The sequence below is a fragment of the Stegostoma tigrinum genome, chromosome 4 (assembly GCF_030684315.1).
Source record: "Stegostoma tigrinum isolate sSteTig4 chromosome 4, sSteTig4.hap1, whole genome shotgun sequence".
Lineage (NCBI taxonomy): Eukaryota > Metazoa > Chordata > Chondrichthyes > Orectolobiformes > Stegostomatidae > Stegostoma > Stegostoma tigrinum.
In genome coordinates, this window is record NC_081357.1 from 110,288,747 (window position 1) to 110,307,199 (window position 18,453).

At 40.1% G+C, this 18,453-nt stretch overlaps 1 protein-coding gene across 2 annotated transcripts in view; it reads right to left on the reverse strand.

Moving 5' to 3' along the window:
* Positions 1 to 18,453, reverse strand: part of LOC125452501 (peroxidasin homolog) — a 243,236-nt gene that overhangs the window by 60,569 nt on the left and 164,214 nt on the right. For both annotated transcript variants that reach the window (XM_048531013.2, XM_048531012.2), the window contains 5 exons: positions 16,045 to 16,214; positions 5,973 to 6,245; positions 3,936 to 4,052; positions 2,899 to 3,057; positions 1,558 to 1,670 (listed from right to left, as the gene is read on the reverse strand). In XM_048531013.2, the coding sequence (XP_048386970.2) occupies positions 1,558 to 1,670; positions 2,899 to 3,057; positions 3,936 to 4,052; positions 5,973 to 6,245; positions 16,045 to 16,214 (832 nt within the window). The remainder of the gene's footprint in view (positions 1 to 1,557; positions 1,671 to 2,898; positions 3,058 to 3,935; positions 4,053 to 5,972; positions 6,246 to 16,044; positions 16,215 to 18,453) is intronic.

An 18,453-nucleotide genomic window follows, 5' to 3' on the forward strand; every position in this document is an offset into this window, starting at 1 on the left:
AAGGTTCTACTATCAATGCATTAAGTCCTGCCCTTGTTTGTACGCCAAAATGCCATATGTCGCATTTATCCAGATTAAACTCAATCTGCCACTCCTCAACCCATTGACCAATTGATCAAGATCCTTTTGTGGTCCTAGATAACCATCTTCACTGTTGGCTATACCACCAATTTTGGTGTCATCCGCAAACTTACTAAGTATGCCTTCTTAATACTTATCCAAAACATTTCTATAAATGACAAATGAAAGAGATCCAGCACCAAACACTGCAGAACACAGCTGGTGACGGGCCTCCAGTCCGAAAAGCAACCGTACACGACCAGTCTGTCTCTCGCCGTTAAGTCAATTATGTAACCAATTGTTAAGCTCATGCTGAATTCCATGTCACCTAACTTTACTAATTATTGTACCAAGTAGAACCTTGTTGAACGCTTCACTAAAGTTCAAGTAAACAATGTTTACATCAATCTTTTTGCTAACTTGCTCAAAAAACTCAACCAAGTTTGTGAGACACGATTTTCCTCGCACAAAACTTGTTGACTATCCCTAATCAATTTTGTCTCTCTGTCCATAAAACCTATCTTTTATAGTCACCTCCAACAATTTAGCCACAACCAAAGTCAGGCTCATTGGTCTATAGTTCCCCAGTTTCTCCTTACAACCTTTCTTAAGCCACCCTCCAGTTATCAGGCACCTCACCCGTTGTTATAGATGATGCAAATATTTCTGCAAGGGGTCTCGCAATTTCCTCCCTTATTTACCACAACTTTCTGAGATATGTTAGGTTGGATCTCGGAAACTTGTCTATCTTTCTATTCTCTAAGACCTCTGGAATTTCCTCTACTGTAATGTAAATTGCTTCAAAAACATCTTTTTTTTCTCAGTATTCCCTGGACTCCATTTCATTCTCCACAGTAAAAACTGATGCAAAATATTGATTTAGTATCTTTCCCATCTCCTGGGTTTCAACACAAAGATGACTTCCTTCATCTCTAAGGGGCCCTACTCTCTCTCTAGTTCACCTGGAGCATAATCTCCAGAAAATAATTTTCTTCCACACACTCTGCTGACAGTAAGTGTAACTTGTCAAATTGTTAACCAAAAATAGGCACAGATAACGTTTGATGCATTATCAACATAATATAAAAAAAAGGCAGTCACAACTTTTTCAAACCAATGCTTTCATTGTTGCTGAGCTTTTATCTGCATTGCATGTACTTACGAGTGCTAATTATACTTAGTCCTTTCGTTAATTTTATTACATCTTTCCAGGTGCAAGCAAACAAGGCAAAATTAGAGATCAATTTTACAGTTAACTTTCTAATTCTACTTTGTAAACATCCCTGTAAAATCTAGAAACTACAAAAGTTTGTCTGTCAGAGACAATGTCCACATATAGTTTTCAGGGTAAACATGCTGTGTACCGATGCTTTTAATTCTATTTCTATACGGCTGTCTCTCACTAGCGAAATCAGTTTCTTTTTAAAAGTTGTTTTTAAAAATAAACTATCACTTGGTTTATCTTTCAAAGCATGTTTTACCAAAGTTCTCACCTACCTTACTCCATGTTACAGTTGGCTCAGGTTCCCCTTGAGAACCACAGGGTATCTGCACATCTGACCCAGCAGCAACGGTCAGATCAGTTGGGGTGTTCGTAATGACCAGTGATACTACAAGCACCAATGGAAAGAAGAAAAATAAAACTTGGTTATGTTAGAAATATGAATTTGGAAATGTTAGTGTGTGATATTTTGTTTCCCAGGCTCTGCCAAACAAGGTTAAAAATAAAACAAAACTCCCCAAAACAATTGTGCAAATGTGTTCCTCATTTAGATAGTCAGGGCTGTAATTGTGTTCTCAGTTTTGGTGGGGTGGAGAGTGTATGCACAGGCATGCACAAGAAATCATAACCGAGTGGAACAGTCAATGGTCAGTGGGTCTCTTCCTCAGCATCACCGTTTGTATGTTCCAACTAATTCTACAAAAGATGAGGATATGCCTCAGTGTGGACTCAAAGCCCCAGCCACAGCGTGGACTCAGAGTCCCAGCCTCAGTGTGGTCTCGAAGTCCCAGCTTGAACGCGGTCTCAACGTCCTAGCCTGATCGCGGTCTCGAAGGCCCGGCCTGGGCACGGTCTCGAAGGCCCGGCTTGAGCACGGTCTCAACGTCCTAGCCTAATCGCGGTCTCGAAGTCCCGGCCTGGGCGCGGTCTCGAAGTCCCGGCCTGGGCGCAGTCTCGAAGTCCTGGCCTGGGCGCAGTCTCGAAGTCCTGGCCTGGGCACGGTCTCGAAGTCCCTGTCTCAGTGTGATCTCAAAGGCCCGTTCAGAGCATGGTCTCGAAGTCCAGCCTGGGCGTGGTCTCGAAGTCCCTGTCTCAGAGTGATCTCGAAGGCCTGTTCTGAGTGTGGTCTCGATTCTGGAGGCACTCCCAGCCTCGAGGTGAAGCCTGGCACACTCGGGGTTGGAAGGACTGCTATTCTTAAGCGTCATTTCTAGAGTTTTTCTAATTTATCGGTGGATTCTTATTTCCTTATTTTGCTAGTGTTTTCACCTAAGAAACTGCACTTAAGAATCTGTACCTAGGCTCCTAGGATGGCGCTGTGAGTGGTTACTTGTAAACTTTTGACTGTACTCATCAGAGTACACGTGACAATAAAACAAACTCTAATAACAGATTTAAGTCAAGAATTAATTTCATCTGGAAGTTTATGCTACTACCTCTGATTTTTTTTTTCCGTTGGAGCACCGATAAAGGTAAAAGGGTAAGCAGACCCTGCCAACAAAACATAGCAACATTCCATTTCTTACTAAGTTGTCATGATTTTCAAAATAACAGATGTGGAAGATTTCTTTACATTCATTTTAGACTTATTTCGTAACACTCGATCCGAAGACTACCTCTGCGCTGTATGGTCAGCTGGACTGGAACGCGGAGAGCACCAACAATGTTATCAGCTTGACATTCGTACTGCCCTTCGTCAGGAAGAGCAACATTGGAAATCCTCAGTGTCCCTGTGGATAGGATTATATGTCGCGTATCCCCAGGAAGCGGACTGCCTATAAACCAAAGAGAATTTCTATTACGCTTTAAGAATTGATCAGGTTTCTGAGAGCACTGCAGCAAAGCTGTCTCCACATGATATTAGAATAGCACACAGTGTCAGCTCATTCTCACTTGCTGAGATATGTCTCAACAATATCAGCATTGCTTGCATTCATGGAGTCTGGCTGGTAACCAAATCATTTGGCCAAGGCCAAAAGGATTCTGCAGGAAAATGTGCAAATCTTTCAAACAAGTCTGTTCATGAGATAAATACCTCATTTTGGGATAATGTGCAGTGTCTGAAACAACAAGCATACATGCAAATTATTCCCTAATCTATCTACTGGATGAAGTGACCGTGAGTTATACATGAAAATGCCAACATTTTACCGATATGGTCTCTATGTAACAAACATTGTAAATTGGGGAATGATGCAAGAAATTATTTTAATACTCTATCCATGATAAAAAGATGAAAATTGGCCAAACTGTGAAGTCACAACCAACAGATTCTCAAATCGTTAGCCACATTCAATGTTCATTTATCTTATAGGAACAGGAAAAGAAATCCTCCAGTTAGTAACAAGTCTGAGATTTTTTGCTTATCTACATGAAACACAACTCAGTAGAGCTGGATACAGGCTATATTCTAAAAAGCAATCAAGAGGAAGAGATGAAAATGGAAAATGCTGGAGAAACTCAGTAGATGTGGCAGCATCTGTGAAGACAGTAGTAGTCAAGTCCAATTTGATTCTTCTTCAGAACTGAAATTAAAATGAGATCTTTCCACAACCCAATAGATAGCACAGATAATGTTAATTTGTTCAGTCTTTGTTGGGATACGGAGGTGCTTAGGTCGAATTCATTTCTAACAGTAGACTATACATCATACCTCCTTTAGTCCATGTTAGCGTTGGTGCTGGGTTACCCTCAGCCTCACAATGAAAATCCACCGTCTGTCCCTCGATAATGGTTTGATCTTGTGGCAAGATCGTAAACTGAGGTGGAGCTATGGATAAAAGGAACGGGGGAGAAGTTATTTTTTCAAAGAAACACTTTTTAAATTCAAACATAAATACAACTTAAGTGAAATAAAGTGGTTTAAATTTCAGAAAGAAATTCAACAAGCAAAGCAATGCACAGAGGTTCATTTTGGGAGGGACAGAGCTGAAAATTTGGAAAATTATTTTCAAGTTACAAAACCTCAATTGGGTCACTTTTGGGAGTTCTATGAGCAGTTCTGGATCTCACTACTAATAAGGACATATATGTTGCGGACAATGTGAACAAAGATTTATTCGAAGCACATCTGAACTGAGGTATTGTACCCAACAAGAAAAACTGTAAAGATGAGTAGGGATTATAACAATGTCAGGAGGGTTGACTTCATAGATTATGAGTTCCCTGATTGGGGCTGTTAATATGGTATAATCAGGGAGCCCTGGCTGACAGACATATAATCAGGAGTGCCAGACATGCTGTCTCTCTAAGCGCTGGCCTTGAGGGAATTGGACCAGTGTCAAGGTCTCTCTACATGCAAATAAAGGATGATTTGGCAATGGGATACTGGCCTCCTTGGAGTAATATCAAGATGGAATTATTTTCTGCAGAAAAGAGTAGTGATCTAATAAAGATATGTAAAATAATGCAATTATTTGTTAGAGTAGATATAGAGGACATATTTTCATTTGCTGGTGAGATAAGAATGTGTGCCTGTGTGTGTGTCTACATAAGAATTCAGGGGGAGCATCTAAAATACAGTGTGCTTAGAATGCGTCTCTCTACCTTGAGAAGCAGTTGAGGTCAACAGTGCTCACGCATTTAAGATGAAATGCAATAAATACATCAATGACAAAACAATGTAAAGATACATTGACGCGTTCAGGAGAAAAAAAAAGGCAAATACATTAAAATAGTTATTTAAAATAGTTAACAGGTTAAATTAATTTGTTCTAAACTAAATAGGCAAGGCTGTGGCATCATGGTAATTTCATTGAAGTAGTAATCTAATGTTCTGGAGAACATGGCACACGGTGAAGACTGAAGTCAATAGAATCTGGAATCAAAATTTACACTAATGGCAACTATGTCACCACTGTGGATTGCTGTAGAAACCCATCTGTTTTACTATTGTTCTTTAAGGGAAGAAATCTGACTGATATGAGACTCCAGGGCCACTGTGACTGGCTCTTATTTGCCCTCTGAAATAGCCTAAAGAACCGATCAGTTCCGGGGCAACAAATGCCAGCCCTGACAGAAATGCCCACATAGAATATGGAGGTCTACAGTACACAAAAGGACCCTTCAGCCCATCAGGTCTCCACTAATCAAAAATAACCATTTGACTATTCTAATCCCATTTTCCAGCACTTGGCCCATGTCCCTGTATGTTTTTGCATCACATGAGCACATCTAAACACTAAATAACATGTTAAAAGGATTTATCCCTCTACCACCCTCACCGGCAGGGCATTTCAGATTCCCACCACCCTGTGGGTGAAAAGAAAGTACTCTCACAGCGCCCATAAACATCATGTATCATGGTAATTTCACTGAAGTAGTAATCTAATGTTCTGGAGAACATGGCACAAGGTGAAGACTGAAGTCAACAGAATCTGGAATCAAAATTTACACTAATGGCAACTATGTCACCACTGTCGATTGCTGTAGAAACCCATCTGTTTTACTATTGTCCCTTAAAGGAAGAAATCTGACTGACATGAGGCTCCTTCTCTTAGATCTATGCCCCTAGTCAATGATCCCTTCACCAAGGGAACATGTTTCTTCCCTGTCTGTGCCCCTCCTAACTTCATACATCTCAAATATATTATTCTCAATTTCTTCTGCTCCCAGGTAAATAATCCCAGTCTATCAAACAGAGGAATAGAAATCTGCAATGTGAATTTCATTACGGCACTTTTGAACATACCTTTAATTATAATGAATGCATTTGCTTGAATGGAGTCCTGGTTGTTGTTTGCATGACATGTATATTGCCCACCATCTGCTTGGGCTACATTCTGTATGTACAGTCCTCCTGAGGAAGTTATGGTATAACGAGGATCATGGGGTAAAGGTGATCCATCACTTCTCATCCAGGTGATCCGTGGCTGTGGGTTTCCAGTTGCACTGCACTCCAATGTGACACTCTCACCAACCAACACTTCAGTATTTTGTGGTTGAATTACAAAGGCAGGCCGAGCTATTTTAGAGAAGAAGAACTAAATTCATTTCAAATGAATGTAGTAGCAAGTCAATATTTCTACATAGTCTAATCAATATCTATATTCTGAGGTTAACACTATGATTCCTTCAGCTGGTAACAAAGATGACCAACTTTTCAAGTAGCATAGATATCTGATTTGCATTACCATGGACAATGTGATGTTAACCATTCTCACATCTGTAATACTTCATATTTACTGGATGCTAGATGTTTCAGTCCATCATTAAGAGCAGCATGGTAACACAGTGGTTAGCACTGTTGCCTCACAACCAGGGATCCAGCTTTGATTCCAGCCTCAGGCGACTGCCTGTGTGGAGTTTGCATGTTTTCCCCTTGTCTGTGCGGGTTTCCTCTGGGTGCTCTGGTTTCCTCCCAGAGTCCAAAGACGTGCAGGTTAGGTGGATTGGCCATGCTGAACTGCTCCGTAGTATCCAGGGATGTGCAGGCTAGGTGGGTTAGGCATGGAAAACGTGCCGTTACAGGGTTGGGATAGTGGGATGGGTCTGGATGGGATTCTCTTTGGAGGATCAGTGCAGACATAGTGTGCTGAATGGCCTCTTGCTGCACTGTTGGGATTCCATGAACCATATTATTGAGAATATCATCAAACTTCTAAACTCACGCTGCACAATAACGCATGTTTTACTTGAAGGTAAGTTTGTGATTTTGAAACCATGTGCTGTGGAAGCATGTCAGGGCAACAGAATATTCTGGAAGAGGGTAAATTGGTTTCCAGATTATGACATCATTAGGTTCCAATAAATGCCCATGTGACCTGGGGTTGCCATGGGGATAATTAACTAAGAAGCAAAGGGAAAACAGTGAGTAGTTTTAGGCATTGCTTTTGTTTCATAACATTCAGAATGTGTGCAAAGAAGAAACAGGCTGGGTAATAGAGTAATTTTCTCTTTGGCAGTTTCAGAGCAAATGCTGGTGTTGAAGCACAACTCTAAGGATACAGCAACAGCTATGCTCATGTTTCTGTTACATAGTTGAAAAGGACAGAACACTGGCAACACAAAGTATAAGATGTTTTGTACTGCACAAAACAACTGTTGCTGCCAGAACTTAACAGATCATGTGAAGGGGTCAGGAAGGGAGTCACTGAGAATTATGTGCTGTTGGTACTGTTGAGACCCAATTTACAGAGAGTTTGTAAACAGAGATAGTAGGAACTGCAGATGCTGGAAAATTCGAGATAACAAGGAGCAGAGCTGGATGAACACAGCAGACCAAGTAGCATCATAGGAGCAGGAAAGCTATCCTGCTCCTATGATGCTGCTTGGCCTGCTGTGTTCGTCCAGCTCTAAACTTCGTTTTCTGAGAGTTCGTAGACATATTGTTAACTTAAATCACGTCGAGGGGTTTTGGATAGATGGCAGCTGTTAGTGAGTATGACTCAAAAGGCTGAATGGTCACGTGGGAAATGAGAGATCCTACAAAGCAGAGGCCAATTCGGAAAGGTCCTGAAGTTGCATGGGATCCCCCACTTGTGCGGCAAGTGGCAACAGCATGCTTCTAACCATGTAATGTATATCTTTGCTCTTTAGACTAATTAAAGTGAAATTTATCTTTTAGTGCAAAATATTCATGACATTAATTTTAAAATTGCATTGATTTGAGTTGGTCTATTTCAGTAAAAGTTTTAAAAAGTGAAAGCTTGCTTATCGGATCTCTTTTCATTGTCTAGATTTCTAGATTGCGAGATTTCCTTTCTTTATTGACAAAGCGCGATCAGGCTCTATGACGATCCTGGCATCTGCAACTATTGCAATTTATTTTGAATATTTGAAATTCCATAACAGAGTGTCAGAGTGTGTAAAACGCAATCTCCCAAAACAGTTAACAGCCCCAGAAATTCACAACGTTAATACTAATGTCATCTACTTGAAGAGAATATTGATTTCAAAAACAAATGAGTACAAAATGAGGATGCCCAATTATTGATGCCCAGAATTATTTATCGTCAGAAACAGGCAAAAAATTTCACTGGATGTCCAGCACCTTACAAATACTGTAGAACCTCTCCACCTCCCTGGACCTACACTCATCCCTGGAACATGTGGACAAAAAGGACAGGTTCCTAATTACTAACTACAGTTCTGCCTTCAACATTATAATTCCAAACAAACTTATTCCCAAACTCCACGACCCAAGTCTCTTCTCCACTGGATTCTTGACTTCCTGACCAACTGACCACAATGAGTAAGGATAGACAACAATACCTCCTCCACCATAATGCTCAATATTGGTGCCCCGCAAAACTGCATAGAGGCCTCTACTGTACTCCTTACACGCTCATAACTGTGTGGATACTAACTCCATTTACATTTTTGCTTACAACATCATCATTGTAGGTCGGATCTCAAATAATGACGATTACAGGAAATAGATTCAGCTCTTAGCGGTATGATGTAAAGACAACAATCTGCCTGCCAATGTCAACAAAACAAAGGAACTGGGCATTGATGTCAGGAAGCAAAGTGGAGGGCACGGCCCTGTCTGCATCAATGGTACTGAGGTGGAGGTGGTTGAGAGCATCAAGTTCCTGGGAGTGATGATCACCTACAATCTGTCCCACCCATGTTGGTCAAGAAAGCTCAACAACGCCTCTACTTCCTCAGGGGACTAAGGAAATTCCATACGCCTGTAAAAACTTTTATCAATTTTAAAAGATGCACCATAAAAAGCATTCTGTCTGGTCACATCACAGCTTGATATGGCAACTGCTCTTCTCAAGACCACAAGAAACTACAGAGAGGTGTGAACACAGCCCGGTCCATCAGAAAAAGCAGCCTCCCCTCCACTGACTTCACTTATACTTCCTGCTGCATCGGGAAAGCAACCAACATTATCAGAGATCCCTCCCACCCCAGTTATATCCTCTTTCAACCTCTTGGGTCAGGCAGAAAATATACAAGTTTGAAAACAGGTTCGGGAACAGCTTTGTCCCTGTTATCAGACTCTTGGATGGAGCTCTAACGTTAATGTTGATCTCTCTGCACGTCCTCGGCAGTTGTAACACTGTACCCTGCATTCTGTTTTGTTAACCTGATGCGTTTGTATAGTATGACCTGCCTGTAAAGCACACAAGACAACACTTTTCACTGTACCTCGGTATAAATGACAGTAATAATCAAATCAAATTAAAACCAAATCTCTTGGTTAATCTCTTGATTCCACTTCCTTTTGCTGAGCAACAGCAAGTTAATTAGTAACATTTCAGAACATTTCCTTTAAGTGTTTTCTCAGAAACTTCCAAAAATTCTATATCCGTTAATAACATTTCAGAAGATTTCCTTTAAGTTTTTTCTCAGAAATTTCCAAAAATTCAATTTTCCCATAACGGAAACGCATGTCAACCACCTATATCTGGTGTTTTGAGTGGCAGCTTCATTGTAGGCATTAAGTCCCACAGCTTCATACACCAGTACTTGTATTGAGATCTGGTTGATTCCTGACCAGAAGTTCAGTGGCCAAGTTTTAAAAACTAAGAAATTTGCTGTTGCTTAAACATTTTCAGTAAAGGAAATTTATTGTCAAATATGTGCAGCTCATAAGATTCGATAATTAGACAAACAAAGATAAGTTTAGACACAGACGTTTACCAATAGCAAACAACTCTGCTTACATATGCTACAACTGCGCTAGTTTAGAGAAAAAAAATCATACCAATTATTTACCTGTCCATCTAATTATTGCCTCTAGGCTTCAGGTCTAAGGTTCTTGTTGTCTTTGGCTCCATCTCTTGGGCTAGCACTTCGTTCCTCACTGAGAACAGCATCTTCTCCCTCATTGTACCAATGTCCCTCAGTGATGAATCGCCCAGAGTTAAGCACTCGGCCTCACTAACCTTTCTGTGATGTACAAACATCCAATTGTTTATAAACCCTTTGCTCTAAAACAAATTAACCATCAGCCAACTATGCTCTGGAATGGAGTAAACAGCTGCACCAAAAAGCTTTGTAACTGCATGGCTATGTTGTTTATCAGAGCCAAAGAATGCAGTTTGGTTTCAAAGAAATTGTGGTTCTGTCAAAATATCCAATGGGCTGAATTTGCACCTATTTTCAAGTCTGTTGGTCGAGCGGACCTTTCCAATATCATGTCTCATTGAATGTATTTCAAGTCTTTTCATCAGACTGCAGGGGAGATTTTAGCTAATATGAGGAATTAATAGAAGCTAACGCATGAAGCTCAAGGGTCACAAAGGTGGTCACAAGACACAATTAATCACCTTTTTATGTCTTGAAATTCATACAAATGAAAAACTACAAATATTGTAGCTCCGAAATAAAACTGAGGGCCAGCACGTAAGCAGAAGCTGAACTACATTCAAAGAATGGGAAATGGGAGACTTTCATCACAAGTGTTCAAAACTCCATATAAGCTACTGAGCCAATTCAGCGTAGAATTGCGCTGAGAACAAATGAGCTGAAAGAGCAAAAATGAAAAGATTTGCACATGCTTGTAAATTACATAATCACTTTGCAGTTTTGGAATCATGTGCAACTCCTTACAGATGCATTTCAGATGGCACCAATACTCGTGTTCTAGACCAGACTGAACCCACTCAAAATACATTCTGAAGAGGGCCTAGACCCAAGTTTTTTGTTATTTGAAAGGTAAGCATAATGTGTTACATTCCAAATGCAATTCAATTGATTAAACTATTCAACTTCAAGCATAACACACCTTACTTTTACACTTCAGTTAAAATACAGACAAAATGAAAATTAAAACATTAGCTTAAATATAACTATCAAAATGCTTAACAAAATAATTAATATTAACAACTACTAATTAACTTCTCCAACATTGTAATATCCCATGATGACACCCTTGGCAAAGGCAAATTGAGTAAAACAGACTGACTCACATTCAATTCTAGCAGTTCGAAGAGAGCCCCAACTTTTAGCTGTAACAGCGAGAGCAATAACAGTTTTCGCATCAGGCTTCAAGACACCAGCAACTGCTGAAAGCTATAACTAGAAATCCTGATTCTGTAGAAGATGACTCCACACATTCAGGCTACTTTTGTTGTGCCAACTTTAAAAAAAATGGCCTCCCAAGCTGTTTATTTTGTTGCCTTTGAGCACAACGCTCATTATCTTTGTCTCAAACTTCCTTTATTTAATAAAAATCCAAGATGAAACACACCTCTTTAAGCCATATTTTTGTCACACTTGCCACATATTAAAAAAACCCACAAATATAGAAAGATCATTTCATTTTTAAAAACTTTAGCCTTACACTCATAGTATGCTACAATACATTTACATTACTCTGATAGTATACTACAATACATATACATTACATTGACTCCAAGCAGTCAAACACTCAATACTATAGTCCATTTCAGACTGTCTTCTCCAGCCACCAAATGTCTTTGTCTTCATTCATCAAAACCACAAGAACACATCAGCAACTATGTTGCCTCATTCTACCACATGTACAATTTTCAAATTGAATAGCTGCAATAATAAGCTCCATCTAAACAGTCTGGAATTTTTATCCTTAAATTCCTCCAAAACCATTAAGAGGTTATGATCAGTATTTACTATTGTCTCAGACACTTTACTGGCAGTGTAAAAGTCGAAATGTTGCAAAAACACCGAACTCACAAACTCCGGTCTCAATGATGGAATATTTCTATTGATGATTATACATCAACGAACATGTCAATCAAATCTAACATCTATTTCAAGCCCACAAGCACCCACAGCTACCTGAACTATACCTCCTCTCACCCACCTTTCTGCTACAATTGAACCCCCAACTCTCAATTCCTCTGCCTCCAGCACATCTGCTCCCAAGATGGGATGTTCCACTCACACACATCCCAGATGTGCTCCTATTTCAAGGACTGTAACTCCCACCCTTCTGGTGATCACAAATGCTCTCAACCACGTCTCTTACACTTCCCGCACCTCTGCCCTCACATCCCCTCCCCCAACAAAAACATAGACAGAATCCTCCTTGTCCTCACATATCACCCCAGCAACCTCCGTGTCCAACATATCATTCTCCGCTACTTCCACCACCTACAATCCGACCCCACAACCAAAGACATATTTCCCTTCCCACCCCTATCTGCCTTCCGTACGGACCACTTTCTCCACGATTCCCTTGTCCACTCCACACTCCCCACTAACCCCAAAACCAAGGCACCTTTTCCTGTAACCACAGGAAGAGCTACACCTGCCCCTACACCTCCATTCAAGGCACCAAACAAACCTTCCATTTCAGACAGAGGTTCACCTGCACACCCGTCAACTTAGTCTATTGCATCCACTGCTCCCGATGTGGCCTCCTCTACATTGGTGAGACCAAGTGTAGACTTGGAGACTATTTCATAGAGCATCTGCGTTCTGTATATGACAGATGTCAACACCTTCTGGTCACCAACCATTTAACCCCCCCTCCCACTCCCTGGGTGACATGTCCATCCTGGACCTCCTTGGGGGTCACAATGACACAACCCACAAACTGGAGGAGCAACACCTCATATTTAGCCTTGGGAGCCTACAGCCTGATGGCCTTAACATAGAATTCACCAGTTTTAAATTCTCCCCACCCCTGGCCTCATCTCATATCCAAGCCTCCCTCTCATCCCTGTCTCCTTGACCTGACACAATCATTTTGTTTTCCACTTGGCTACCCTTCCAATCCCAATGAACAATTCCAAAACTCCCTACCTGCACTCACCTATCACCATCCCACCTATTTTCTCCGCCCCCACCCCTCATTCTATTTATTTGAGCTCCCTTCCCCATCCCCATTTCTGAAGAAGTGTCCTGATCCAAAATGCCAACTTTCCTGCTCCTCTGATGCTGCCTGGCCGACTGTGTTCCTCCAGCTCCATACCATGTTGTCACAGCCCTTATCTGGATTCTTTGACTTCTCTTCCTGTTTTCACCTCTAGCTTTGTGACCTTGTTACCACACAGACAGAAAAAATCCCTCGATACGCATCATGTAACACCTCAGTTGTCAGACTTTCAGCCGGCTTTTCAACCACAGTACACATCAATCCATCTGTGATCCAGCTATCTCATGACCAAGGATGAACTCTATTGCTGAGACCGAGAATTCCTCTATTGCTCATAGCACCACGTCATCACATTTTACCGGACTCTCCCACCTCACTTTATATAATGGAACCACTGATCTCCTCATCACAAATTCCACATATTACCATTTTTTTCTGGCGACACTCCTCCTAATTACATGTCTCCTCATCTCTCAACATCAATGATTGACTTGACCTCACCCCTCCCCCCACCACCCCCCACCCCCGTATCTCTTAAAATTTTGATTTCTTTACCACGTCCTCCTGACATTCATGAGTAAAGCTTACCCACACAAGTAAATTGTTCAAAGAGATTTGGCACTTTCTTCTCAACTAACTCCTGATCAGCTACACTCTGGTGTAGCTTTTTAGCGTCTGCTGTGCTTATCCTGTTTTCTCACATCCACCTTCCTGCTGTTTGTCCTAAACCACCGATACTGTGACTTCACGTGGCCTATTTTATTACAATGAAAATACCTGAGCTTTTTTACTTCTCTTTGCACCTCATGGGTTTCTTTTTTACCCTATGGTCAACTATCTTTACTATCTTCAATCAGATTTCCATTTCCCCAATTTCTAACCCTCAAAGACGGAAATTGACGCTGAAAGCCAAATTTTGGTCAGTGAACCAATTCCTAATCATCGGGCATTTCCACTGTTAATCTTGCAGTCTTAGCTCTCTGTGCTTTCACATGAGATCTCACTACTTCAGGCACTGAATTTATTACCTTCTCCAAAATAATCATTTCCTGAAGAGTGTCATATATTTCATCTGTTTTCACTGCCCTTACCCACCTATCAAAATTACTTTGTTTGATCCCTTCAAACCCTTTGTATGTCTGACCAGGTTCCCTCCTCAGATTTCTAAAACGTTGTCTGTAGGCTCTTAGTACTAGCTCAAATGCATTTAAGATGGCATTTTTCACTGAATCATACTCCCCAGATACCTGCTCTGACAGTGATACAAAAACCTCACTAGCTCTACCTACCGACTTCGTTTTGATCAACGATACTCACATGGACAACAGTCATTTCATTTGTTTAGCTACGTTCTCAAATGAAATGAAAAAGACTTCTACATCCTTCTTGTCAAACTTAGGCAATGCTTGAATATATTTAAACAGATCCCCACAAGGCCACTGGCTATGATGGAATTGCTTTCCATCACTGTCCTCATCACTACTCCTATCTTTCACCTATAGTGTCGCCATTTTAAGTCGACTTTGAGTTTCCAGTTTCAAACTTCAGAAGTTCAAAAACTCTCTTTTTCTCTTTCTTCCAACTGGACCTTCCTTTCATTTTCTTTCTCCTCCGCTAGAACTATTTTCTCTTTCTGTTTTTTTTTTGCTTTCAATCATAATTCAAACTGTTCCATTTCCTTTTCATGATCAAACTGCATCATTTGCAATTGAATATTCGCCATTTCCAATTATTCCTATGTCATTTCCAGCAACTGTAAATGTCGAGCTATTGCAGCAATTAGCTCCCCTTTTAGCACAGACAAAGGCAACCTCACCCCAACTTGTCTGCTAAGTACACAAGTTTTGCCTTGCTCGCTTTTTGTAAAACCCCAGAAGTGACTCCTTCCATCCCCAGGAAACTCTCAGTGACCGAAAGAGCCATTATCACACAAGGCACAACCTATTTAAACCAACCAAATGCAACAATCTGAAATTAAATAACAGCAACACTCACCACTTTGAATCCAATAATCCTAAACATAATCTGGAATTCGAGATTTGATCCCGGATGAGCCCCACCTTTGTTATGGATCAGACCAATTCCTCTCAAAATATATTAAGAAAATAGCCTAGACCTTAATTTTTTCTTATTTGACAGGTAAGTGTAAGGCACTGTGTTCCAGATTCAACTTGATTGGTCAAACTATTCGACTTTAAGCAAGACACATTTTATTTTTACACTGCAGTTAAAATACAGACAAAATAAAACTAAAAGAATTGTCTTAACTGTAACTCTATATCAAAATGCTTAACTATATATATATATATATAACTTCTGCTAATTAACTGTTCCAATGTAGTAACATCCCATAAACACATCCTTGGCAAAGGCAAATTAGGTAAAATAGATTGTCTCAATAGTTTGTGCGATTCTAGCAGCAGGAAGAGAACCCTAGCATTTAGCTGTAAATAAAAGGGGAATAAGACCTTTCACATCCAGGTTCAAAACCCCAGCAACTGTTGAAAGCTGAAACTAAAACTTCTGGTTCATTTGAAATTGACCTACCTATTTAAGCTATATCTATTGTTCAAACTTCAGGAAAAAAATCAAAAGCCTCACAAGCTTTTTACTTTATTGGCTTTGAGCAGACTGCTTGCACCTCTGTCTCATCCATTCTCTATTAAAAAAAAAACAAAATACACACCCTTAAAGTCACAGTATCATCACACTAGGGTAAATTTTAACTCATTCCTTTCTATAAAGGAAGAACTTTAGCTCCGCTTTTTAATTCGAGTCCCCACTTGGGTAAATGAGTAGAAAGTGACTGAGGAAGAGAGTAAAGAAACTGTATTGTGTGAAAACAATCTTATCTCTCCAGTTAGGTACTTAGGTCTGTTAAGAAAGAAGCACCAATGTAGTTTTTCATTCACCTTCCATCATGTCTCCTCAGTGACACTCATCCACTTCATAAGCCCACATACAACTATCATAAAGCAGCAGGATTTAAAACAAGAAAGCTTACCTGGTATCTCAAAGTATCGAAGAATAACTTCAGGAGTTTTCACTTCTCCTGCTACATTTTTGGCCATGCATTGATAAACTCCTTGGTCATCCTCCTGAGTATTCTGGATCATTAAAGTGCCATCATCCAGTAGGTTTAAGCGTGGGTTGTATTTCATATCTAAAGCATTACTATGAAGAAACAAAAGCATGTATCAGTAAACAACTGCAAACTTAAAGTATTTATAATTCTTTAAATCCCACTAAAGAAAAACAAGATGTTGAATCTCAGTTCAGTCTCAGTAATAGCTACATCTACACTAAGTGCACTGGTTGATCACAATCTGATGTTAATTGAGTTATCCACAATAAACAAATTCAGGAAAGGTCAGCAATGATATTTTAACATTTAACTATCAGAGGGTAACAATTTACTCAAATATTTTCCATTCCTTTGAATTAGTGACATTTCTCTGTTTCAAAATTGCAAGGAATTACAAGCATTGCTTCGTAGGCATTCTGATCCAGATTCAAGACATTGGGTTTAATTTTGGTTTATTTTGAAATTACCTCAAACACATGATAAATATCACAGAATTAATGGATGAAGCAGATGAAGTAGAATTAAAATTAATATATGATTAAAAGGTGAGTAACTGTCATATCAGACACAAAATTATACCATATTTCATTTGTTTGTCATAATGTGGAGATGCCAGTGTTAGACTGGGGCAGGCAAGGTCAGAAGTCATACGACACCAGGTTATGTTCCACAAGGTTTACTTGAAATCACAAGCTTTCGGTGCTCTGAAAGCTTGTGATTTCAAATAAACCTGTTGGGCTATAACCTGGTGTGGTGTGACTACTGAGCTCATTTGTTTGAGCTTTCTATCAATGCAAAAAAAAGGACCATGTGGAAAGAGAGGAAGTCAACTTCTAGGTTTCTATTTGACACAGATCAGAATGTACAGGATTTCTGAACCACTAGTAAAAATAAATCCACGACTTTTCTAAGCCAAAATGAAATATTTCAAAGGAATTATTTTCTTTGAAATATATTATGAATTTGTGGCTTCACACATGTACTTTAAACGTGCACTGTTTTTTGGTCAACCAATAACCTCAACTACTCAGAAGATTATCTTGTTTGGTACAATTTTGCATTCCATAGAAAGTATTTATGGGATCATCAGTCAATTATCTGTACGGGATTCAGAACATGCAAAGCAAAACAATCACAGAGTTGGGAGGTGAATGATTTATGGGTGCCAATTTTTTCTCTTGGTTGAAAAACTTGGCCAAACTACTGGCAGAGCTTGCACTTTGACAAGTGCTTATGGATCTCTAACAAACACCTGAACACAGCAGATGGTGTCTTGACGATCAACAGATTGCTGGAGGCAACAAACTTTACAATGTAGGAGCTCCTCTGTGCTACAGGGAGCTGTTGGGTAAGATTTTGTGCTGAAATCTAATTCAAGACCTAACCCAATGATTGCACTCTCTGACATATGAGTGCTCTCAACTGGGCAAAGTTGTCAGTGCTTTAATTTTCTGCATTTGAACTGGGGATGAAACTACAATTCCTTTAAAACAAAATGCATTGCAAAGACTTGTCAATCTTGTAATCGCGATGATTGGGTTAATGCTGATGACCTAATTTAATGATGTTATGAAGATTTAAGACAGTAAAGGCAGTTGAACTCTGGATCTCAATGAAGACAGATTTACCATCTAGGTCACAAAGCTTTTGAAACAAAGAAGGGTCTAGGTCCGAAATGTCAGCTTTTGTGCACCTAAGATGCTGCTTGGCCTGCTCTGTTCATCCAGCCCCACACTTTGATATCTACCTAGTATCTGATTGCTGTTATGCAATAAAAATGCATGTTGTTTGAGAAAAGGATCTTTTTCTGTGAAATTAACTTGTTTTCTTCTACTGTGGTAGATCAGGTAGTTCTTTTTTTATTATTTATTCATTTGTAGGATGTGAGTGTCGATGGCTGGCCAGCATTCATTGTCTGTCCCTACCTGTCCTTTAAAAGGTGGTGGTGAGCTGCCTTCTTGAACTGCTGTAGTCCACTTGTTGTAGGTTGACCCACAGTGTCATTAGGTAGGGAATTCTAGGATTTTGTCCCAGTGATAGTGAAGGAATGACTTATGTTTCCAAGTCAGGATGTAAGTCGCTTGGAGGGCAACTTGAAGATGGTGGTGTACCCAAATTTCCGCTGCCCTTGTCCTTCCGGACAGAAGTGGCCGTCAGTTTAGAAGACGCTGTCTGAGAATATTGAGTGAATTTCTGTAGTGCATCTTATCAATTGTACACACTGCTATTACTGAGCATCTACTCCTGGTGGAGGGTGTGAATGTTTGTGGAAATAGTGCAAATTAAGTGGGCTGCTTTGACCTGGATGGTGTCAAGCCTACTGAGTGT